At 34.2% G+C, this 25,204-nt stretch overlaps 1 protein-coding gene and 1 non-coding gene across 3 annotated transcripts; both read right to left on the reverse strand.

Annotated features, from left to right (window-relative positions):
- Positions 1–17,487: 17,487 nt before the first annotated feature.
- Positions 17,488–17,560, reverse strand: TRNAK-CUU (transfer RNA lysine (anticodon CUU)). The gene has a single exon. It is a non-coding gene; the product is annotated as a tRNA-Lys (tRNA).
- A 1,158-nt stretch (positions 17,561–18,718) lies between these two features.
- On the reverse strand, positions 18,719–22,677 carry LOC131646972 (uncharacterized). 2 transcript variants are annotated; one of them, XM_058916895.1, is made up of 11 exons: positions 22,618–22,677; positions 22,021–22,306; positions 21,795–21,922; positions 21,589–21,660; positions 21,367–21,503; positions 21,134–21,248; positions 20,944–21,024; positions 20,100–20,237; positions 19,475–19,562; positions 19,151–19,261; positions 18,719–19,070 (listed from the first exon to the last, which is right to left on the reverse strand). In XM_058916895.1, the coding sequence occupies exons 2-11, from the start codon at positions 22,211–22,213 to the stop codon at positions 19,048–19,050; spliced, it is 1,086 nt and encodes a 361-aa protein (XP_058772878.1). In that variant the 5' UTR covers positions 22,214–22,306; positions 22,618–22,677; the 3' UTR covers positions 18,719–19,047. The 2 variants fall into 2 exon arrangements, with proteins under 2 accessions (XP_058772878.1, XP_058772877.1); XM_058916894.1 differs by lacking the exon at positions 22,618–22,677 and having other exon boundaries at positions 22,021–22,358.
- Between the last annotated feature and the right edge of the window lie 2,527 nt (positions 22,678–25,204).

Here is a 25,204-nt window from a genome sequence, read left to right on the forward strand (position 1 = left end):
AAGGTTCACATTTTTCATAATGTGGCAATAAAGTCATGAAGTTGATGGACACTATAATTGGATAAAGATGCCACATCATAACAGTATGCTTGAATAAATATTTGTCAACTATACAATACAAACATAATAAAATCTAATCTATGGTGATGATTTTATCATGTTTATCATTTTATGATGGCTTCTTTGTCTAAGATCTAGTCTCTTATATGTAGAGCGTTATTATACTTCCATTTATTTTAATTCTTTCTCGAAGTTAATATTTATATTATTGAAATTTATTTGAAGTTTCGCATTGTTTAAATTTTTAAATTGTTGATTATATAAATATATGACTGTAAATAATTTAACTTTTAAAATTGAGATACAAACATATTTTACACTCTCCAAGTTTTTTTTTTTGGTTCTGATCGTGTTTTTTCTTGAGTCTTGCATATTAATATTTTTGGTACTAATGTGATTCTATTGTGTACTTGTGTTATAAAAATATATTTTATTTTGATTCATGGAAAACAAAAAATATGCTGAAAATTCGAATATTTTATTTAAATAATTTAATTTTGAAAAATAATGCTAAAATTTTTCCATAGTAAAAAAATTCAAATTATATCATTTAGAAAAACTATTAAATTATCCTATTTTTATATTGAACGATATAGCTACGCGGTGTATAAACTTGTAAGACACTATGATATAAATTTTCTAGAGAGAGATGTTCTCTTCTCTCTAGAAAACCTCCCCTCAACAGGGCCGTCTTGAATAATATGGAGGCCCTGTTTTAATAAAATTATGTTCGTAAATTCGGAGGTTCTGTTCTAATAAAATTATGTCCGTAGGAAAAAAATATATTATTTAAATGTTAAATAACATTAAATCTAAACATTATTCCTTTTTATTTTAGTTTTCTAAATAAAATACAATTTATAAAAAAAGTATAATTTCCTTTTCTATATAAAATTAATTATATTTTTAACTTTTATTATATGGAAAAAAAAGATGGTATTATTTAAAACAAGGAGAATCTTTCATAACTTGGTGGTATTACAATATCTTTCATGAAATATTACTACATTTATTAATTTATATTTATTAATTTATGTAATCAACTTTATTTACCTAAGCATATTTAACTTGTATTATTTTTTGCTGTCAAAATGATACTAACTAGTATTCTTTTAACTTATACAGTACATAGAGTAAAGTTCATTCATTTTTTTACTACTCAATTCCTTAGTTTTCTTTTTTGAAAATAATAAATAACAATAAAATATAGGCCCTATTAATGATGAGGCCCTATGCAAGAGCACTGCTTGCACAGCCTTTTCACCGGCCTTGTCCCTCAAACCTCTAGGGTTTGATGGTGGCCACCTCCTACCTCCATGGTAGTTTTTTCCTTCCACTTTTATGGTGATTATCTCTCTTGTGAAGGATATTATCTCTTTCATTCGACCTCACACTCATGCTTATGCTAAAACTAAGTCACTCATCGAAGACCCTCTTCCACCACCATGAACGACTATCAAGCCGCCTCTCTCTACCGATGCGATCGCCGCCAAAGCCTCCACCACTAAGAAATAAAAAATTTGTTAAAGTTGTTTTTAGAATCCCAAACTCAACAATGGTGAGTGTTCCTCTCTTCACCAGATTTGCTCCAACATATTTGATGTTGACAACTTTTCGCCTTCCCCCAAAGCCACCATGGATCCTTTCCAGGTGTGGGCTATTATTTTTTTGTCTTTTGGGATATAAGTATGCACTCCAGGTGATAAAAAACCTCCAAAGAGTTTTGTGACTTGGAACAACACTATCTCTAATCATCAATTAATCTTTGAACATTCGATAAAAGTGGACAATCTGGAGACCAAAGTTAGTCAAAATGCGCAAACACTGGTAAAAGAAATCATCCTTAATTGGATTTGGAAAAAGACAACGGATTCTCATTCATATATTATCACTATTGGTGTTCTTAAGAAAGTGAATGGATGGATGATATGTGATTGTTTCCGAATAGTTTGTGTCCTCTTAGCTTGTTATCAAAATATGCTTATTATCTTTTATATATATATATATATATATATATATATATATATATATATATATATATATATATATATATATATATATATATATATATATATGTAATTGTTACTTTTAGATATGTTGCAAGACTATGGATAGGGTGTGTCCTATATCATATGTCTCTGAATCTTTGTAATGTTTAATATAGCCACACGGTCTGTGCCTTCTTTAATTTCTAAATTTTGGACTGATTATAACTTTTTTTAATAAAATAGTCTAGTAATTTTTCTATTTAAATATTCTCAAATTATGTTATATTTCTGAAAATAAATTTGTATGTAAATTTACTTAAAAGTAAAAATTCGCAAAAAAATCCTAAGAAAAAAATTAACTCTATTTTATTTCGCGTGACTAAAAAAGATCCTAAAATTAAGATATTTTGAGAATTTTTTATTGTGTAATAATTTGAGAACAAATTAATAGTAGGCTATTTTACAAAATTAGAAAAATAAATAAATATATAATACATTAAATTACTTAACACTTAAAAGTCATTGCTTGTGATGACAATTAAGGGCATTTTGGTAATCTAATATTGTCATCTCAATCTTGGAGAGTTGTTTAAGATGCTTAGATGGTAGTTAGATCTTTAATTACAATGAAAGTTAATTGTACTAATCACAAGCTCCCGTTTCCACTTCACGTACCAATAGCTTCTAATTGCAACCATGAAAAAAGTGTGAAAAGAGACAAAGGGTCCAATATCATAAATAACTTAAAATAACTCAACTTAGAACAAACACAGATTCTTAGAGGATATAATACTAGTATTTATAATAGTATTTATTAGTATTATTATTAGTGGGCTCTAATTATATTTGGGTTTTTAGTTTTATTATCCATTATGGATGTTATATAATGTAGTGTTATTTGACACATTTGAGATATGAAAGAAATGAAAAAGTTTTTATTTTATTAGTTTATTTTACTTGTCTCTTTTATTTCTCTTAACTTTTCTCTAGTTTGTTAGGGTTTAGATTTAGCTTCCAATACAGATTCATATATAATCAACCAGAATAAATATATGTCTTTCGGTCTTTAATTTTTATAATTTTGAGGATCAGAGTTAGTTTATTCGAATCAAATGAGTTGAAAATTTGGTAATAAAAACTCATAAAGAGATTTGTGCTATATGTCAAGTGAGTTACCTTACCAGCTAAGCTTAGTTGGTCCAGAGCTTTCGCTATATGAGATACAATATTTTGAGAAACAAATTGTGTATTTAAATATTATTTTTGTACAAAAATTGATTTTTTTTCCCATGTCATGTCTCCATAACACGTCATCACTCTTTGCACATGTTTGCATGTGTTCTCCTCGTCCAAGCTTCCACCTCTCTTAGTTTAGTAAAATCATTTGTTTCCCATATTCATTCTTTTTAGTTGTTGTTTTTGCAACTCTATAAATAGAGTGCTCAACCAAAGTCTGTAATATTGGTGTAGAAGGCAAGATACGACAGAGATCACTCGATTTATTCATGGTTAAACCACAAATTAAATAGGGTCTCTATACCTTTTTGTCACAATAAAATTTTGGCTAAATTGGAAATATTATACTCGACCTTCAAAATTTTAAGATGACTTTATGCTTAATAATTTATCAAATTTCAACATATTTCTCAACTTTCTCTTATACTTTTCTTACTTGACAAATTTACAAGCCACCATTTCCTTTTCTTTTCTTAGAATTTTTATAAGCTTTTAGTGATGTTAATACCATAGTTGTTTAGGTTTTGTTTAGTAAAAAGAGAGATTAACTTACCTAGAGTAAAATAAATTGTTGAGGGCACCAATGATACACGCTTATGTTCTAGCGTCCAAGATTCTTTCAATAAATATAACTAATAATTAATTATTTATATTATATGTAATTGGTGATACATATATAGCTTCCTTCAATAAATATAACTAATAATTATTTGTTTATATTATATATAATTAATGATACATATGTAGTGGGGGTATCAGCCCACATCAAGGCAAACATGGGTCCATCCATGCTGGTGGTTTATAGCTGATAAATTAACTAAATAGTTTGATAAAATTAGCGGTTTAATTAATTGCTAAATTAAAATGACATAAAAGATATTTAATATATAATTATTTTATTTTAAATTAAAATAAATTATAAGGATAGTAGTGAATTTTGGTTAAAATAATAAGGGTAAAAGTGGAAGAAAAACTAATAAGCTATAAGCTAAAACGCTATTTGAAATAGCGTCTGAAAAATAACTTATAAGCTAATAAAATAAACTATAAACTCTTGGTGAAATGATTGTTATCAAACAAGTCTTTTATTGTCATATGAAATTATAAGCTATAAATTATAAGCTTAAAAAGTGTTTTGCCAAACAATCCTTAGTGTATGTTTGATAAAAATAGCGGCTGACTAATAAACTAGCCGATAGCTTATAGCATATAGTCAAGGTTGGCCCCTGACCAGGGCAAGCAGACCCACGGTCCAGAGCCTCAAAAAAATGAGGGCCTCAATTTTGGGGATATACTTAAGAAATTATAATACTGAAATTATAAAATATATACTTTTCGCGAAATCAATAAACAACTAAGTCCTTACAACCCATTGGCCCAGTATATGTCATGGGAGCTAGCAGTCTTCCGTTCAATACTGCCTGGAGCCTTCTAAATTTTCAATTACTTTTATAGATATACTTCATTTTTACATAGGTTTTCTTTGTTTTTCTGAAATTTTAATTATAAAATAACTTGTATATAATTATTTGATATTTCTTGATACATTTTAAATCAAATTTTATATTTATTTTTGGTAACCCTTATAATTTTATTTTAATTTATTTTAGTATAAATTTTAGAGACTATGTTATAATAACTAAGATTTAATATTTTTTATCTTGTCTGTGAGATTTTTTTTCATTTTAGAGGCGAGTAAAAGGGGCCCATTATTTTATTTGTTCTGGGCCTCTAAAAAGTCGGGACCGGCCCTGCATATAGTTGATGGCTGATGACTGATAGCTTATACTTTATGACTGATGGTTGAGATTGATAACTGATAAGCTAATTCAAGTGTTTGATAAAATTAGCGGTTCAAGTAACTTATAAAAGTAAAATGACATAAAAGATATTTAAAATATAATTTATTTAATTTAAAATTAAAATGAATTATAAAGGATAAAAATGTGTTTATGCTAAAATAATAAGGATAAAAAAGAAAGACAAAATGATAAGTTACAAGCTATAAGTTAAAACGCTATTTGAAATAACTTCTAGAAAATAAACTATAAGCTAGTAAAATAAGCTATAAGCTAGTGATGAAAAGACCGTTACCAAACAGGTTTAAATCGTCATATGAACTTATAAGCTCAAAATTATGCCTTACCAAACAACGTCTTAGTGTTTTATGTCATATTTGAGGGTGTAATTATAAAACGCATTCTACAGTGACATAGAAATCAAATATAATTTTTAATGTGATATTTTATTTTGAGGATGTCGTTGTTGAGAAAAATTGTCCTGTCACCCGCACAGTTTTACCTGACACCCCCAAAGTATATGAAAAGACCAAAATACTCAAACCAAAAAATTCACCATTTTATAAAATTTTCAGGCAACTATAGAAAATTTTAAATTCCAAGGACGATACCGAAAATTTCATGAAACAGTAAGAATTTCTAGTTATTATACAAAATCTCTGGTAGTTCGAGTTTTTTTTTAAAAGTATCGGAAATTTTATAATTTCTGATAGTTCATATTTTTTTCTGAAAAATACAGGAAATTTCAGAATTTTCGGTAGTTAATTTTTTTGCCTTATTTATTTGTTTCAGTGAGGACTAGGGGTAGAGACGGTTCCGTTGCGGGTAGGCTTGTTGATAGAGCGGATGCTCAGGCCCGAAGGGATGAGGCAGAGGCAAAGGCTTCCCAGCTACGGGCTAAAAGACATCCTTTGACCGGTTCTCACCGAAAACAGATGGCTGAGCAGGTGCAGTTTTGCGCACCCCACGCCGAAATGCTAAAGTTACTACTACAGAGGAGGTACTTATACCTTTGCCTGTGGCTGAACAGGTACTGGTGGAGGAGTGAGTTGTGGAGGTACTGACTGTGGAGGAAGCACCTGTGGTGGTGCCTGCTGTGGTGGAGGAGATACTCGGTGTGAAGGAGCAAGTACCCGTTGTAGAGGTTGTTGTTGAGGATGCTCTTGCGGCAGTTGATGACGTATCTCCTATTGATACAGACGCCATGACTCATATGTCTATTGAACCATCAGTTCACACTGATTAAGCCTTTCAGGGAGGACTGGTTACAGGTCTGTGCTCACAGAATATGCTGACCATGTCGCATTGCGTATATGGTAAGGCGCGGCATATATGTTATATTTTTTTATTTCAAATTAATCATAATAGCTCGATTGACTATGTGAAAGTTTATTGATTATTTTTTAATTTTGTTTATTATTTGACGCTAAAGGTCGCATCCCATGGCTCGAAGTTGAAGAACTTCCTAGAGGGGGAGATGCCTGAGCATATCAGGCGTATTGTTACCGACTTAAGCCTAATGGAGTTTGTTGAGTGCTCACTTACCATGCTCGACGCCTCCCTCTTGTCAGCTTTTGTTCAGCGGTGGCACCTTGAGACATCATTATTACATCTTCCATTTAGGGAGATGACTATCACATTGGATGATGTCTCATCGTTGTTTCATATTTCTATCGCATGTACATTTTTCACTGGTCCTCATATTAACCAGGGGACGCTGCTGGTACAAGTTATAAAGGATCTAGAGATTGATGGGGGCGTGCTGCTTGAGGATTTTTCCTAGGCTTGCACCTTCGAATGTCTTGGTTGAGGGAGAGGAACAATGAGCTTGTGGCAGCAGAGAGGTAGGAGGCTGACGCTAGGGCGTACATGCTACATCTAATGGCATGTACCGTCTCTACAGACAAGTTTGGTGTTTATATAAATGTTTGCTACCTTTGGCTGTTCAGTAGCCTAGACATTCCAAACTGGGCTTGGGGAGTGGCAACATTGACTATGCTATACACGACACTTGGACTTGCTTCTGAACCCGAGACCAAAGAACTAGTTGGTCACTTGAGCCTATTACAGGTATACTAACATTTCTTTTTTTATTTTTACTTTGTTACTTGAGCCTATTTGTTGGATGTCTTACTAATCATTTTTTATTTCTTCAATGATGGATATACGAGCATTTCTCCTCCATCAGTGATAACAGACTGTAGCATGTCCCAGCGAGTGCTCCACTAGAGAGGAGATGGAAGGGAGGGCAGGCGGCTCGTAATGGTGTTATGGAGTACAAGTGGAGGCTTGATGTGTTTATAGTCGATGGTGTCGTCTGGACACCATATTCGACGCACTGTCCCCATCTCCCATTTAAGGATGCAACATTGTATTCATGGCATATGAGGTGGGAGAACCACTTGGCTAGACACCTGCTAAAGAGGTGTCTGCTATAGTTTGGTTTTGTCCAGGGCATCCCTCGTCCAGTACCTGAGGCTCCAGCTGGTGGGATTGACAGACATTTTAAGAGTCGCGTCATCACCTCTGCCCGTGAGATTAGAGCTAGCGTAATTTTGGTACATCATCCTTCATTGGGAGAGGATGGTTACTTGGAATGGTATCAAAAAATATCACACTCTCGTCTCATACCACCGACTGCATGGTCTTCTGATGTTGCGGGGCATTCTGGTGTTAGGGCTTCTGCCGCTGAGGTACGGGTTGACGACGTGCCGCCACCACCACCGCAACCTCCCGCAGGGGAGCAGGATAGCTGCCTCCAGTTGATTGTTTTTCTTGCAGATAACCTCACGGGTTTGGTAAACCCGAATGGTGAGGTTTTAACAGGATTATCTAGGATAACAGACATAGCCCGTGGGGGGCCTATGTAGACATATTATATTTTGTTTGTATTATAAGTATATTTTGTGACACAGACTTTTTTTCACCGTATTTATTTATTACATAATATTTTGGAGATTAAAAGATTCAAAGATGAACACATCATAAAATAATACAACAAACATTAATTAAAAAACACTAAACATGAAAACCTAGGTACTTCCAAATGATTTTGCACGTTTCAACATCTTCATTATGTCGTCGACGGATATTGTTATCTGTGCATCCAACTCGATCGGACGTTTAGTTATCCTACGGTGAAATAATTTCCACATGGCCTTGACATCTTTGTCGGTCTTCAACTCAATCAGGTTGTATTTCACCCTTCCATTACTATCAATTCAATCTTCGCAAAACTCGACCTTTCTCACTGTTATGTTATCGGTATCAGGCACCAACTCATTCAACTTGTCTGTCAAGTTGGCGAGGGATGTGGCGTCATCTGGAAGCTTAAATTCAACAGGAGAGTTGTTTTCGTTGAAATACACTTTCGCCTGAATTAGAAATTCAGGAAGAGGCATTTTTTGAGATGTCTTTCTCTATAACATATGCCCCAATTTATACAAATGGCGATTCATTCAAGACCACACAAATTTGTCGGTGCAATCAAAATCCTTCAAATATGTCGGCAAAATCCTGATCGTTGAAAATTTTCAAATGAATACATTACTGAAAATTGCAGTATACCACAAGTTTTCAATATTAATTGGTAAAGTTGAAATTTCCGGTAATTTATCAATACCGGAAATTTCAAATAAACTACCGAAAATTTCAACTATAAATTTTTTTATCTATTCTACTGAAAATTTTGTTTAGAAAAAATTATCCTATTTTCATAAGGGTATTTCTGAAATAATGATATATGAGAGATGTGAGAGATAATTTAGAAGGTGACAAGTAAAATCCTCCGTTGTTGACAATATATTTGAACAATTTTAGATAACATCATAAGACATTTTTAACATTTCTAAGAGACAAACTATTTTAGTTAGATAAATGGTTATGAGATGATTTTATTTCAAATATGAAGGAGGGACATAAATAAATAAATAAATAAATAATTTAAAATGAAGAGAGCAAATTATAAGGAGCACATGTTTTTTTTTTCCTATCACTCAGAAAGTGGGACAAGTTTGTTTGTGATGAATGTAGCATACCTAAATACTATGATCTATTAGACACCATGATGCCAAATTACCAATATGAGGTCGTCATCATCCAAGTCAAAACAAGACATACCAATTTAGTGTTGGAATCGTACATGGAACACTCACCTACTAAAACTCACCAAACTATAAACCACCCATAGTTTCTAACAATCATTTACTTACCTTGTCTCTCACTTGCTTTTCAATTTTAAAAAGTTATAGTAAATTTCAATAAGTTAAAGTAAGTTGAGTCTCAATGTCTAAGGTTGGTATGGTGGAAAGTTTGATAGAGGCAAAATCATCACAAACAAGATCATGCTATCATAGATATCAATGTCTCATTGTTGAATGTATTTTCAAAGATGAATCATTTTCATCACCACTATTGAGATTTGAAACTTGAAAACCCTTCTAACTAGGACTAAAACGCACGCCTAGAATTCAAAAATATCGCCTAATTTAAGTGTCAATGTCCTCCTAGAGTTGATAGCTTGGTTTGAATAAAAGAGTCCCAACAATTTGGTTCAATTTTGTTGCCATTATTCTTACCTTTCTTTTTCCACTTTGCTTGACTTGACAAATGACAACCTCATTATTTACTTTAATCCGGTAGTGCTATTATTAGTTTCTCTATTCTTCTTTTCTCTTAGGAAATTATTATTATTATTATATGTATCAAATTTAAACGATTTGGATAGATGCTTGATCATACCAAGAATATTATGGCTAGAATTGATTAATATAGTTGATTCTACTTAGTAGGATAAAGCTTAATTGTTGTTGTTTGTATCAATAATAACTAACAGCTATAATACCTACTTTTAGTCTTAATGATGCTTACACAGAAATAATTATGCAGTTTTCACCTGTATTATGTAATCATAGAGTTCTATTACTTTTTTTATATCTATTAGCAAAATTCCATAAATTCACACTTGTATATTAATTTGTTATTAATGTTGAATTTAAAATCAGCGTTTTCAAATAATTAAAATTAATATAGTACTTTTTTTTTATAATTTACTAGTGAAAAATTAATTAGAATTTTACATTGTATCTGTTACAAATTTTATTTGTTTATATATATAGGTAAAAAGTTTTTGCCACCTTCATTGAGTTTATAAAATATCAGAAGACTCAACGATTCAAGAATAACTTTGATGTCATAACAACATTTGAGTGCACTCGAGTGTTATAGTGGTGTCGTCACTCCCTATCCTAAGAGTATATGGCTACGTGGAATAGTTAGGCTTTAATAATCATGTTCTCGAGATTATCTACTTCCACTCAACATGTCTTCGGCCTCATCTCCAAGATAAGGATTTGTTCGAGTATATCAAGACGACAAAGAAGATTAGTTCAGAGGTTGGTCTCGAAGCTTCCATCACAATCCTAGCTTCATGTATAGTATAAAGAACTTAGGAGCAACTGTTATGAATCGTCCAAACTGCACAACAAGAAAAACCAACCCAACGAGACCGACCAAACGCCAAAGATCCAATAGAAAATACCCTTATAAGTGAATGACGAACATGTAAGCTTTCGCCGAAGGACTGCACAGATCCAAACTACACATCATCTTCAACATAATGGTTTCAAGTGTCTTAGTCAATCAGGGAAATGTTCATCTCCAAAGATGATGTATTACATGAGTATCATTTTTATTTTCCTGCTATGTTTCAATTTGATTCCATCTCTTTAGGTCGATCCAATTGTCTGTCCAAGTCCTTTAATTTTCCCCTCATCAATCATCAAATGCAACTGTCACAACTCAATGGATAATGTCTTTCCTCCTCATATTATGCAGGATAACATGTCATCTATTCAGTCACCAATTGATTGGTCAAGTCCTAGTACTGATTTTGTACATGAACATAGCTTACCTTAAAATACCTTAAGCAGTCCTACTCAGCCATCTCAACCTAATACTAGAGACACTCCTACTCAAAGTTTCCCTGATAATATGATTCTTGATAGCACTTTCCCTACACCATTAGCCATTGGTCATAGACCACACATGCCTACTAATGCCAACTGGCCTGAGGAGTCTCTTTCACCTTTCATTCATAATCCCGCACATCCAATCCTGCATATCAATGACCATCCTATATCGACAAGGGCTAAAACTGGTCATTCCAAACCTAAAACATTTCTCACACATGTGGAACCTCAATCTGTCAAGCGAACCTTATCCCAACCTGAGTTGCATCAAGCTATGCAACTTGAATGTGATGCTCTCTTGGCCAATCAGACTTGGACTTTGACTTCTCCCTCATCTCAAAGAAAACATGTTAGTTGCAAATGGGCGTTCAAGGGCAAGGAAAAACCTGATGGCACAATGAACAAGTATAAAGCCAAACGCTTAGCCATATGCTATCATCAGCAATTTGGCTTTGACTTTAATAAAACTTTTTATCTAGTTGTGAAGCCTACCACGATTAGAGTAATTCTCACTCTTGCCCTGTCCAACAAATGAGAGCTTTAAGAGGTTGACATCAATAATGCTTTTTTGAATGACTCACTTAAAGAAGAAGTTTATATGTCCCAACCAGGTGGATTTGGAAACCAAAATTCCATCCTAGTTTGCAAGTTGAATAAATCTCTCTGTGGACTTAAGCAAGCTCCAAGGGTTTTGTATGAAAAGTTGGCTCAAATATTAATTCAGTTTGGCGTACTTCACAGCAGTTGTGATCATGCTCTATTCATTTACTCTCATCAAGGCCTCGTTGTGTATGCTTTGGTCTATGTTGATGACATTCTTATAACAAGGTTCTTTTCTATCCTAATTCATAAACTCGTTGATTATATTCATGCCACATTTGCCCTCTGAAATCTCTGTAAGCCTGAATATATTTTAGGCATTTAAGTCAATTATCGTCCCACTGGTTGTATGCTTCTTACGCATACCAAATACATTCGAGATTTACTCATTTAAGACAAGATGTGTAATGCAAATAGTGTTACTACTCCTATATTGAGTACATACAAACTTAACAAGCATGGTTCTTCCATACTCTCAAATCTTTATCAATATAGATCAATGATTAGAACTCTACAACATGTCACTCTCACAAAACCTGACATTGCTTTTTGTGTGACTACTCTGAAATATCATGGTCTCTACCTATGAATCTCATTGGTCTGGGGTTAAAAAAATATTGCTTTATCTAAAGGGCATTATTACACATATGTCTTACTTCTCACGACGACTCAACTACCATACAAATTCTCTCTAAGGGCCTATAATGACTTGGATTGGGCAAGTGATCCAGATGATCGTATATCTACTTCTGGTTCCTACATCTTTTTTTACCCAAATATCGTGTCATGGAGCTCCAAGAAGTAACCTCTTGTTTCTAGGTTAAGCATTGAGGCGGAATATCGTGTCTTGGCTCACACTACTTCAAAACTGTTTGGGTAGAATCTTATCAATTAACTTGTCGTGCCATTCCATCCTCCCAGTCTCCTCTGTGATAACCTTAGTGCAATTCTCTTGTCACACAATCCAATTTCTTACGCTAGGACAAAACATATTAAGCTAGACATCCCCTTTGTTCGTGAGAGAGTTATAGCAACGAGGATAACAGTCTTATATGTTCCTAACATTCTGCAAGTGATACACTCCTTCACAAAACTGTTTGGCACAACCGCTTTTCAAGATCTTTGAACCAAGCTCAAAGTCACGACTTACGTCTGTCCTCGATTTGGGGAGAAGAGTATTAGAAGAATAGTACAAGATAGTATTTTATGTTTTAGCATGTGATATATTGAACCATGCATTTGTATTTTTAAGAGTGTGTACTTATAGATCACCATGCACATGTGTAAAAGAGTGTTGCATGGTGACATGAGCTCTCCATGCATGAGCACTCCATGCATGACCTTCTATAAGTATGAGAGCGTCATGGCTTGTAAGGTTTAACTCATTAAAACACAATGCTAAATGATGTTCACCCATTTTATCATTCAACTCTTTCATTTATACTCTAAAACCACAAATTTTGAAGTGGGATTTACAATCATATATTCATATATATTTCTTGGACCATTAATGGAATTTCCATTTATTCTCCCTATGCTTTTTACAACAGTGTTTTTTCTATCCGAAATCAAATAAAAAACCAGATTAAATAACCTAAAAGAGGCAAAGGCATCGTGTAATGTTCTTTAGACGGTCGAACCCCTAATTAATCTAAATTTAAATTAGTTTATTTAATCTTCATAAATTTTGAATTTAAATTTTTATGGGTTTTATAGAAACGTGCATGAAGATAATGAAATGTAAAATAAAAAATAAAAAATAAAAAATATGTTTCTTTTAAACTCAATAGATATGCGAGATCCAACATATGATTTTTATTAAGAAGATACAACGATTGATTATTTTTTATAATCTATGGTAGAAACCTAATAATATTGATACACCTTAGACATTTAGTGTTAAAATTTAATTATGTCAAACTAACTAAGGAATGTATAATTATGGAACACAAAAATAATAAATATTAATTATGAAGCCAGTATAAAATTGTAAATTAAGTTAAAGAACTAAAACTCTAATTACACCATGGTTATTTCATCGTGGTGATGCTTGCATTATTTCTGAATTTGTTATGGACCAGCCAAAAGGCCTAATTGACATATGTTTAATCCATCTCAATCCCACTCTACTCGATTCAATGTATAAAAACAGTTCAGAAATTATGAGAAGGTATCCAATCTCTGATCTCAAACTTCACTATACTCATATTGAATATTGGACTAAATTGGGTGTTAGAGTGTTAACAATGCAAGTTCACTCACGCCACCATAAAAGAGATTGGAGCCGCTGTCCAAGGTCAACTGTTATCTAAATCTCTTAACTTTTTATTCCTTTGCAAAGTAAGAGCATCCATTTTCGGTTCCTGAACGGAACAGTGGCGCCGTATGTGGGAATCGACTTCTATTTCCTAAGATTTTCATGAAATTTGTGATTGCCTCATGAACAACATCGAACAAATTCAGAAGTTCCAGATCTCGATTCTTATGGTTCAGATATAAATCTCCAGTTTTCTAGCTAGTAAATTCCTCAAGTGACCGAATCAAAAGGAGATCGACTTACGATTCCTACATTTTTCGAGAATTCACGTTGGTTATCCATTATCACTAGTCGCAACTTCCTCAAAACTCAAAGTCGGAAAGCTCCCAAAAACAAAGATAGGGATTTTTTGACCATGCTTTCTCTCCACTTATTCCAAATCTAAATCTCTGGTTTTCCTCGAAAACTCCACATGAATACAGATCAAGACTCTCAGACCCAAATTTCGTGTTGCCCAGGGTCTAAAGGTGATTTCCATGAAGACCGGGTAGGAAGTTTACAATTAGTCTTCCAACTTAGATCCATCCTCGCGTCTCTCTCCCGCCAAGACTCATGTCGAGGAGGCGCCTTCAAGACAGCACAAGTTTGTAGTTAATGACAGCCAGATACTACAAGTTCGTAGTAAATGATTGGCGCCGATCCAATATCAAAGTTCTTCTTGTGAATACCACAAGATTTTCACTTGATGCATCTATGTTTCTTAAGGTCGGATCGAAGGACAGAGGTTCGTCGTCCACTACTCCGCGTCGTTATCCCAAACATGCATCACTAGGAAAATGCAGGCAAAACACCTCGGATACCGTCCAACCAAAGGAAGACCCCTTAAAGCGTGATGTACAATCAACCCGAAATGTCAATGAATGATAATAATAAAAAATTCTTGACACCATTCGGCCACTCTAAAGTCACAGTCGAGGGTTATCCTCCCCGTCGGTTGTTTCGTCCTCTATTGTACGTTATTTGTCTCTGTTTCTTCTATAACGCTTGAGACACGAAAACAAAGACAACTGCCTCCGTGTGTGTCCCATACGGACTTAACGTATTTATGTGATTCCAATACGACTTAAAGCGCACTCTATGCTCAATTACAAATTTGAAATGGACATAACTCATTGATACAACTTAAAACTCATTTCATGCATGAATGTGTATCTGATACAGACTTAATGCTTTTATACAATTCTGATACGACTTAAGCACATTTCATGCCCTATTGCATATCTGATACAAATTTAACACACTTTTGTGATTATGATAAGAATCAAATGTGCACCTCGCATATGAGGCTTATTAAATGCACTTTTGCATAGCTAGCGCACCCTTTTGGATCTAGCCAATCCCAGGGCACAAGTGGTGGAGCCTAAAGATGTCCACTTCAATCGGAGCCAAGCCTCAGGGGCAGAGGTGAGGATCCTACCCTTTTGCGAAAACGATCCTCTATGAACTGGAGCATAGTATAAACTACAATAACATAACCTCAACTTCAACGATCCTGGACCTCGTCCTAGAGAATGCCAATAATTCACTAAACACGAAATACAAATCAATATGTTACTATAGAAAATGCTTAAGACAATGGACGAGTATAGCAACAAAAATGGTAGCTTACATTATTCGACGCACTAAGTTGTAGAAGGCAAGAAAATTCCTTAGGCACACTCACCATCTTATTACAATCACATACGATATTTTTTCTCGTAAAGCAAAACAACATAGGCTCCCATTGTTGACAAACGCATGCGATCCAACCTAAACTCTAAAGTGAATAAAGACTTCACAAATTGAAAGAGCAAGCGCCAAAATGATAATTTGTAAGCAGCGATAATGTTAAAGCAAAGACTGAAGCAAAGCACTAAAGCTAATAGCACTTGAAATATTAAGGTAAAATATTTCATTAAATATCCAAAATTGTTACACCAAGGCATGAATGGGAAACATTGTAGGGAGCAAATAATATAAAGCAAAATGAAAAATCAAGCCGAGGCACTAGGACCACCTCCTTAAGCCACATTAGAAGCGGACTTAAACGGATCCAACGCCTCGAAAAAAATCACAACATCAGGACAGAACTTCCTCGCTTGGTCCACTTATTCTCGGACTTCGAGCACGTCCAGTATAAGCCTCATGAAGCTCCCCCTAAGGTCGACCACCTCGTCTTGAAGAACTTTCAAAGCCTCTACATCTTTCAAAGACTTTTCCAACTGTCGAGCCTTTTCCTTAACGGAATCAGAAGCGCCCTTGAATCACTTCTATACAACTTAGAGGGAACCCTCCAGTTCGGTCACACGAGCCGCCAGAGTAGAATGAGAGGCATATACTTTCCCTGCCTCTTGCAAAGAGTTAGCAGCATTAACTTCTTCCTGCAGCGCAACTAGCTCCTTCTGAAGATTAGTGCTCTTCGGCTCCATGGCTTAAAATGCTTCTTCCTGCAGCGCAACTAGCTCCTTCTGAAGATTAGTGCTCTTCGGCTCCATGGCTTCGACCTTCTCTTTTCAAATATCCCTCTCATTGAATGGACTACCTGGGATAAATACATCACACTGTCTAACAAAGACAAGTGAAAAAATAGAAACAACTTTAAACATGTTGTGAGAAGTTGGAAAGCTTGTTCCATCAATAATTAAATCAAGAGATCAACTATTTAATTAAGTCTAATTTTATGAATGTTTTTTTGGGGTGTATGTATCCTGTAAGAGAGTTTGTTCTTAGCATTCAAATAGTACGATTAACTTTTTATCAAATTCTTAAATTACAAAAAGAGAAAGTAAAATAATCTAGTTAATTAGAAAATGAAATACATAAAATCTGTATTCTATCCTATCTTTCCATTTTTACTATTAAAAAAGTGCATCGCTTTTATTTCATTTTTTAATATATTGATTTTTTTTCTTCTTAGGATTATAAGTTTTAATTAGAAATGAACTTTGGCAATTCAAAATTCGATTGAGATGTATGTAAAATTTAATCAAATTTATTAATCAATTATGGAACGCATAAAACCTAGTATTAGCCATTTAAGTAGTAGTATTATCCTATTTTAGATTTAGCAGGAGATTCGGTGAATTTATTGAGTTGAAAATTATGTACCCTTGATTCAATTACCTATGTCGTGGTGAGTTATGGTCATTTAGTGCTACCACTACCTACAAGCTAGAAGTATTCTAACAGTAGTAGTAATAGGTTAGAAGGAGGATTACCGTTGGCTTCTTGGAAAAGGAGTATAACTGCAACACAATGGCACAACGACATCATAGGAAAAATGAATTGTCTCTTGCAGACCATGTTTTTAGATTGACTTGCAAAAATGTTGCTTCTCTTGAAACAAAGTTTGTTTTCTTTGTGCATTATGTCGAACATGCATAACCGAGGCAAAGTTTTGAACTACTAGTATGGTCAAGTTTTAACGTGACTCTGTCTCTCGGGAACATGGCCCTACATTAGTAGGTAGCCAATTAGAATATATTTACATTGCTGTTTCATTAACTTCATTAATCAATGAATAACGCAAAAATAATAAGCGCCCACCGTGGGGCTCGAACCCACGACCACAAGGTTAAGAGCCTTGCGCTCTACCAACTGAGCTAGACGGGCAACTTGTTGTCCGTCAGCTTTAGTTAAATAAATACCAAACGCACACTATATGTAATCACAAGTTAAGTTACTCTTAAAGTTCCAAAAAAATATATAAGTACTTATTTTAACATAACGACACCTTAGATCAACTTTGGTTATTCTTTAAATGTTCTTGACTACTAAAATATTAGTTTGATTTTAATATGTCATAAAATGAGTTTCATAAATTTTTGTAAGAGTTCTATGTCTACGAAACTTGAAAATATACCTTTGAAAAAACTTTAAAGCTATTTTTAAGCATGTGTACATGTATTTATTTTCTAAAAATATACCTTTAAAAAAACTTTAAAGCTAATATGTGCTAGAGTGATTGAAGAAAGATATTAAATAAATAATATTTTTTTATTCAAAATAAAATCTCTTATCATGAAGAAAGATATTTTGACTTATTTTCTAATTTATTTTTGATTTTTTTGCATAACAATTTTCAAGTTAGGGTTCCGGCTTCCGGTCGAACGAACAAGCCGGTCCAATTTTGATTACCATGGTTAATGTTAATAGTGGAAGAAATAATATAGAATGTTGGATCAATTGTGGAAGAAATAATATAGAACGTTGGATCAATTGTGGAAGAAAAAAAAATTTAAGTAAGCACCCTTAGAATGAAAATTAGATAAATTAATAATGAGTTTCTTAGGAAAAATAATATTCACTGTAAGAATATAAATTATATTTTCCAAGGTAAAGTTGACTATATAGATCAAAATATCAAATCACACAATAGGAGTATTATCATTTGGATTATCCTTCATTTTAGTATCTCTCTTTATTGAGAAATCTATAAATATCCTCTACACTCTTATTTTCATGTATCTCCAAAGAATATATCATCTGAAAAAGGTAAAGAAACACATGCATCTTGATTTAATTTCTTAACTACATCAGTAGAGTTAAAATGAAATATTTTAAGAGAACAAACATTTTAAAAAGAATTTTTTGATAGAAATTTATAATCTTAGTTTCAATGCAAGAAAGTATGATGAGAAACTTATTACCATCCAGAGTTAAAACTCTTGTGGGCTGAAGAGTGGAAGCATTAATATGTTATATGTCAACTCTGCAACACTGCAAGAATGTTTTAGGATTTCTTATAGATTCCTTCTAGCAAAAATAATCTAATTTTAAATCTGTTGCACACTTAATATATATGTGACTTGAATGGAGTCTCATATTACATAACCAGTTTGTTTACTGTCATTCAAGATCCACGGTCCTAGAACATAAAAAGTTTCAAGGACGTGATGTTTCTCCCTATGAATCTACATTTTTTTACACTGATGATTGATCAAATGCAGGTCACACTCCCACGATTGCTCCGTGCAACTGCAAATGTATACAATACATATTCTACATTCTCACCCGACCTTTTTTACACAAACATCATTAGACTAAGCTTCAGCCACCATCATAATTTATAAGGATCACTATTCAAAGAAGTTTCTGTATCAAAAATGTGGTTCCATGAGTTCTGCATCAAATGGATGGAACAACAGATCAATTTTAATGCATTAGAAAACAAGCATATGTTAGTAACATAACACCACCGACCTGCTTTCACTGTAGGACGTTGTTGATAATTCAGGTCTATGTTTCCATTGACCTTAGTTTTGTTTGCACCTCTTTTAGTCAATATCTTTGAGGCGCTCAGAGAACCTTCAACTGAAGGGCAAGAAAAAAAATAGTAATACTTCTGACAAATAATCAGAATATACATTAGCTGAAAAGAATAGCTGGAGGCAATGTTTTAGAATTTAATCAGTACTCGAAGGAATGGAATAGTGCAAGTAATTTTTCTAAACTCTCCTATTCGATGTAAATTTTATTCTCAACATCTTGTTTACATTGACTAATCAAACATGTTACGACACCTACCTTGCCATTCCCATACCACTTTTGATTCACCCTTCACCAACTTTGGATAGCGGTCTACACGAGAATCTTCTTGAACCAATTCTTCTACCTGCAAACTCAATTCCGATCAAAGTTATTACGTACAAAGTATAGACACGACCATTCATTTAGTTCATTGTAAAAATCCATTGGAATGTTTCACTTCAATTATAGGACAAAGTGATGTCTTTAGCAGCAAATCGATAGATAGTTGGGGTTCAAAACATTACATCCTACACCAATTAATATGAGCATTGGGGAAAGAGAGAACCATTGAACTCTGATGATTTACAGGGATACACTATTACAAAATACAACTTAATCCTCACTGATACACCACAGAATGGAAGAATGATTTTTTTTAAGTGGAACAAAAGACAAAGTAGCATAATGAGATAAAATACAGGACATTAGCACAGATAAAAATACTATGCTCGAACTTAGTACCATAATAACTTTTGCAGTAGAAGACTGACTGAAGATCCGAGTTAACTAATGGGATAAACGGAATCATTTTGATATGTATTGTTATTTGATTAATTATTATTGTGAGTTGTGACAATGGAGGATAATCAAGCCGCAAATTACAAGATCACTTCATAATTACCTTTTTCCATAATAAAGGGTCCTTCCTTTCTCTTGGTAAAAGCAGGTGATCGCGTAACCGAGAAGCAACAACCCAGGGTTCACACTCACCATTTACACTTTTTGATGTCAATGCATTCTCTTCAAGAACTTCGCAGACCTATAAAATCAGCAACAAAGAAGTTTTAACATAGATTAATCCGAATAAAGCAGCAATAGTCATCCATACTAAAGAACCAGTTCACTACAGCTGCAATGATGGTTAACTGGAGATAAAAGCCACTACAGAACAGGCACGCAAAAGATCTGAGCTATTGGTTTGGTGCATTATTCAAAAAGTTAGTTTATACAAACTCTACCTATAAAAATTAGGGAACGTGGATATTTTTCCAGTCATCTCAACCTACATAACTGTAACAATAACTCATAGCAAATGGTACAAAGTGGGGCATAGTTGCACATGAACCTTCTGCTTAGCACACACAATTCCCAACTGACAGAAACCATACTACTTTGTGAACTCTAATTAACATGAGTACTCTATTACTCATTCTGTCTCACTTTATTTGTCATATAAGGTAATACAGGCATCTTAGGGAAACCAGTAATTGTACTTCTTTCAGTGGTAAGATAATGTTTTGACTAAAATGCTCTATTAGAGTTATGTAGGACCGATTAATTGAGATACCAATAAATAAGGGTATTATGGAAAAAGAAAAGTATTTAATACTCTAGATATTTTCAAGTGACAAATAATATGGTACAAACCAGTTTTTCAAATAGGACAAATAAAACACAGGAGTTAAATGTTCATAATATATTTATCATGTGCACTTAAACACACACACACATATATCCCACTATACCTTGCTATAAAGCTCCTCAACTCGTCTCGACACGCGTAGTTTTCGACGAATATTCCAGAACAAAATTATGCATCCTACAAGCTGTTGAATCTTGGCAATATTAAAACCTCTACTCGTTGATAACATAACATACATATAAACACACTTATGTAATTTGTGAGTGTGTGTGTGTGTCTTTAGAAAGGGATACCATTGCACAAATTGGCAAAACAACAAGAATATGCTGAGTGATCCACTGGCGAATGCGGCAGGCATATGGCTTGTAATGCTCTGCAAGCAAATCCGGACACTTGAATTCCTTCATTCTATAAAAGACATAAGTAACGTATTCAACAGAAGTCTTGGCCCGGTAGGAAATACATGGCTAAAAGTAAAAAAGTCATTGTTGATTCATAGCTTGAAAAGTAAAAGAAGGTGACATACCCCTGAGAGCTTAATCTCATCTCCAATAATTTATCCATTGTATCAAATGCCCTTTGTTTTGTATAACTATAAAGTGCATTGCCCTCTTTGACATTTCCCACTGACACAAAATTATTCCACAACTCATCATCACGAACCTGCCACGAAATTCAAACTGAATCAAACATAACCAGAAGTACAATAAACAGCACAATCCAAGGGTTAAGAGTGAAAAAAACTAACCCAAACTGATCCAGCTCCAGAGCACAAAAATTGAGCATATTCTCTACATAGGTGACGCTCCACTGTCTCCACCTGATGTTAAACCACACACAAATAATTGCCAATAAGAATGATAAAATTAAATTGCAAAAAATAACAGAAAAAAATTGAATTTATTTTCCAAAACCAATAAACAACACCAAAAAAATCAAATTCTACAAACACACAATTTTTTGAGCTGATTCATTGATATCTCCATCTTCTACACACAAGTTCCCATGCTTTTGGTACCCACTGATACACTCCAATTTTCCATCACTGCACTCTCCATTACTTGGACAAGGTTCACAACTATCTGTATCCTACCAAATCAAACAAACAACAAAAATGAAGCACATCATTTCAAAAAAAAAATCATCAAAAGAAATTTGAGTGAGAGAGGGAGAGACTGACCGGGAAAGTAATCAAGAGAATTGACGTTGGTGTCGCAGAAGGGTTTCGTAGATGGATAGAGGAGGGAGGTGTAAATGAGATTGGAGGTCCAAGCAACTAGCGATGCGACGGCAAGCACAGCGACGAGTCTGGGAAATTCGTGCTTGGAAGGGAACAAATCTGGAGGGGGTTCTTTGTCGATTATTGATTTCATTTTTCACAGAATCGCCACCGTAACTTTTCTTACTTCGCCGTGACGCTTCTTTTTATCGGTAGTTGAGCCGTGGGAGATGACCGGAACTTAAACCTTTGTTTGGATTGATGGAATCGAATGGAGCGGAGCGGAATGGAATGGAATAAAATGATATTTCGTTGTTTGGATAATTTAAAAACGGATGGAGCGGAGCGGAAAGGAGTGGTATGGATTCCATTCCATTCCATTACTTACCACCATATTCCTTCCCCTCCGATTTGGGCGGAATGAACAATTTGTCTTATTCCGTCCTAAAATCTCCAAACAATGGAACGGTACATTCGTTCCGCTCCGTTCCATTCCGCTCCATCCCACTCCGCTCCGCTCCATTCCGCTCCGTTCATTTTGTGATATCCAAACATAGCCTTAATTTGAATTTTATTTATTTTATTTGTAGGTTTTTTTAATCTCAAGTTCTTACATGTTGGTGTTTTTAGATTTTTTTTTTTTTTTTTTTGTAAGCTGTTGGTGTTTTTAGATGTCTGTAGTTAAAAGTTGGAGTTTAGTTTTTGAATTTTTTACTTCAGTAATCCTATTTCTTACCTTTAATTTCATTATTATCAACATGATTTTTTTTCAAATAACCATATTTTTCAATTAAAATACCATAATAACTATCTTTCAAATAAATAAAAAAATCTTCTTACTTAGGTGGACTTCTTACAGACAAGAAACAAAGGCCCAAAAAAGGCCCAAGAAAAGGACAATGAAGTTATACGAGTCAGGGGCTCGTTCTGGTTAAGATTCGAAGAGCAACCCAGAATCAAAAGGTCAGAAGGAAGAGTTTATTCTATCCAAAAGGGCGAAGGTTATGGTGGCAAAAGAAGATAGGCTTTCTGCAGGCGGAATTTTGTAGTGATCTTATATCAAATTCTGATGTGATAATTCAAGGAAAATGTTGAGTACAATGTGGATGAGAAGACTTGGAAGGCAAACTTTAGCCCTTGGCATAGTTCCCCTCGGTTTTGACAAGGATTATGCTAAGAAGATTCAGGATATAGAGTATGGGATTCAAGCGAGGATGAATGGCAAGAAGGAGAATACCAAATTGTTGTTATGATTATAGGATCGCAAAACATCAGAGGAAGAGATAGTTTCGATAAACGAAAAGGGATAACTCATATTATTAACCTAGGTAAGGCTGATATTTTCCTTGTTCAAGAATTTAAGTTGTCTATTATAGATACTTAATAGTATGTGGATCAAGGAGAAGGTGGGATAGTCTTATTCTAGTGCGGTTAGGCGATATGGAGGTTTGATTACGATGTGAAATGAAGGTTGTTGCAAGGAAGTTTTTAGTTTCAAAGGCACAAGTTTCTTGGTGGTGAAACTGAGATAGAGGGATATGTTTTAATATGTGGTTAGCATTTACTCTCCTTGTTCGTTGGCGCTAAAGAGGGTTTTGTGGAAGTTGTTTTTGGACTTCAAATCGAAAAAACTTTGATGGGGAGTGGTGCTTAGGAATGGACTTTAATTCTATTGCTTGTCAAAAGGAGAGAAAGGGGAGGGCTTTGGCGAAAAGGAACACAAAGATGAGTTTAATGATTTTAACGAAGACAATAAGCTTATTGATGTTCAATGTAAAGGTAAAAGTTTCTTCTCTCAGAGAAGGTTATCCAAAAATGGGGAGTGGTTGGTCAATTTATCGATGAAAGGGACATTTCGAATCACAATCCCATTTGGATTATTGTTAACAATTCGGATGGAGGTATGAAACCTTTCAAGGTGAACAATAGATGGTTTGAGAATAAGGAGTTCTTATCTTTTATGGAAAACGGATGAAAGAATTTGAGGGTCTTTGGTAGGAGTGACTATGTTCTAAATGAGAGGCTGAAGTCACTAAAGGTTGGTCTGCGAAGATGGAACACCGAGGTTTTTGGGAAGTTGGACTTAGAGATCGAAGAAAGTGTTTATGAGATTAATGATGTGAATGATTTATTGCTGAATTGCATGGAAAATAAGGTGGCAGAGGTGGTAGCTAGTAGGAGTAAATCCATTAGTAGTGTTTAGTTGAAGTTGAAAATTAAGAAAAATATGTTATTTCAGAAGTCCAGGCTGAAGTGTGATAGCAAAAGGGATTCAAATAGCAGGTTTTTCACAACGTCATGAAGGAGAGAAGGAGAAAATGGTATGAGGGAGACAGTGGGAGAGGTCAAAGAAGAAGTTTGGAGGCAGTTTACTGAGAAATATAAGGAACCAAATGCTAAAAGGCCTATTCTTGAAGGCATTCCTTTTAATAGGTTGAACGATGAGGAGAGAACCTCGCTTGAAGGTTTGTTTTCTAAAGAAGAAATCAAGGAAGCGGTTTGGGGTTTTTGTGGTTTGAAAAGTCCAGGGCCAGATGGCTATAACTTCTTTTTTTATCAAGAAATGTTAACATTTTCATAAGGAGGATTTCCATAGGTTTTTCAACAATTTTCATAATGATGCTTCATTATCTAAGTCCATTACATCTTCTTTCTTGACGCTGGTCCCGAAGAAAAGTATTCCTAGTGGGTTGGATGATTACATACTGATTTGCTTGGTAGGATGACTTTTAAAAGGCTGAAGAAGACTTTAGGGGCCCTTATCTCTCCTTGTCATAGTGCTTTTGTTCTTGGGAGAAAATTTTTGGACGGAGCTATACTGGCTAATGAACTCACCGATTATGCTAGAAAGGACAAAAAGAACTGTTTACTTTTTAAGGTAGACTTTTAAAAGGCATATGATAAGGTTAGTTGAGAGTTCTTGAAATATATGATGCGAAGGATGGATTTTGGTGAGGTTTGGATGAAATGGATGGAAGCTACTGTCTTTACTAGTCACATGTCAATTTTGGTGAACGGTAGTCCGACTAAGGTTTTCAGAGTTTTGAAAAGGATACTTTTGTTTGGTGCCAATTGTCCCAGTTGCTTCCTATCGCAAATAATTACTTGTAATAATCATTAACTAGTTGTTGGATCTTCCCTTCAT

Source organism: Vicia villosa, linkage group LG2 (assembly GCF_029867415.1).
Source record: "Vicia villosa cultivar HV-30 ecotype Madison, WI linkage group LG2, Vvil1.0, whole genome shotgun sequence".
Taxonomy (NCBI): Eukaryota; Viridiplantae; Streptophyta; class Magnoliopsida; order Fabales; family Fabaceae; genus Vicia; species Vicia villosa.

What these genes read in the sequence shown, in the direction of transcription:
- LOC131646972 (XM_058916895.1), bottom strand. Translation starts at nt 22,213, where the DNA reads ATGAAATCAATAATCGACAAAGAACCCCCTCCAGATTTGTTCCCTTCC. An exon ending in ATGAATCAGCTCAAAAAATT is followed by an intron (nt 21,661 to 21,794) that starts GTGTGTTTGTAG and finishes GTTTAACATCAG; the next exon opens with GTGGAGACAGTGGAGCGTCA. An exon ending in ATGAGATTAAGCTCTCAGGG is followed by an intron (nt 21,249 to 21,366) that starts GTATGTCACCTT and finishes TGTCTTTTATAG; the next exon opens with AATGAAGGAATTCAAGTGTC.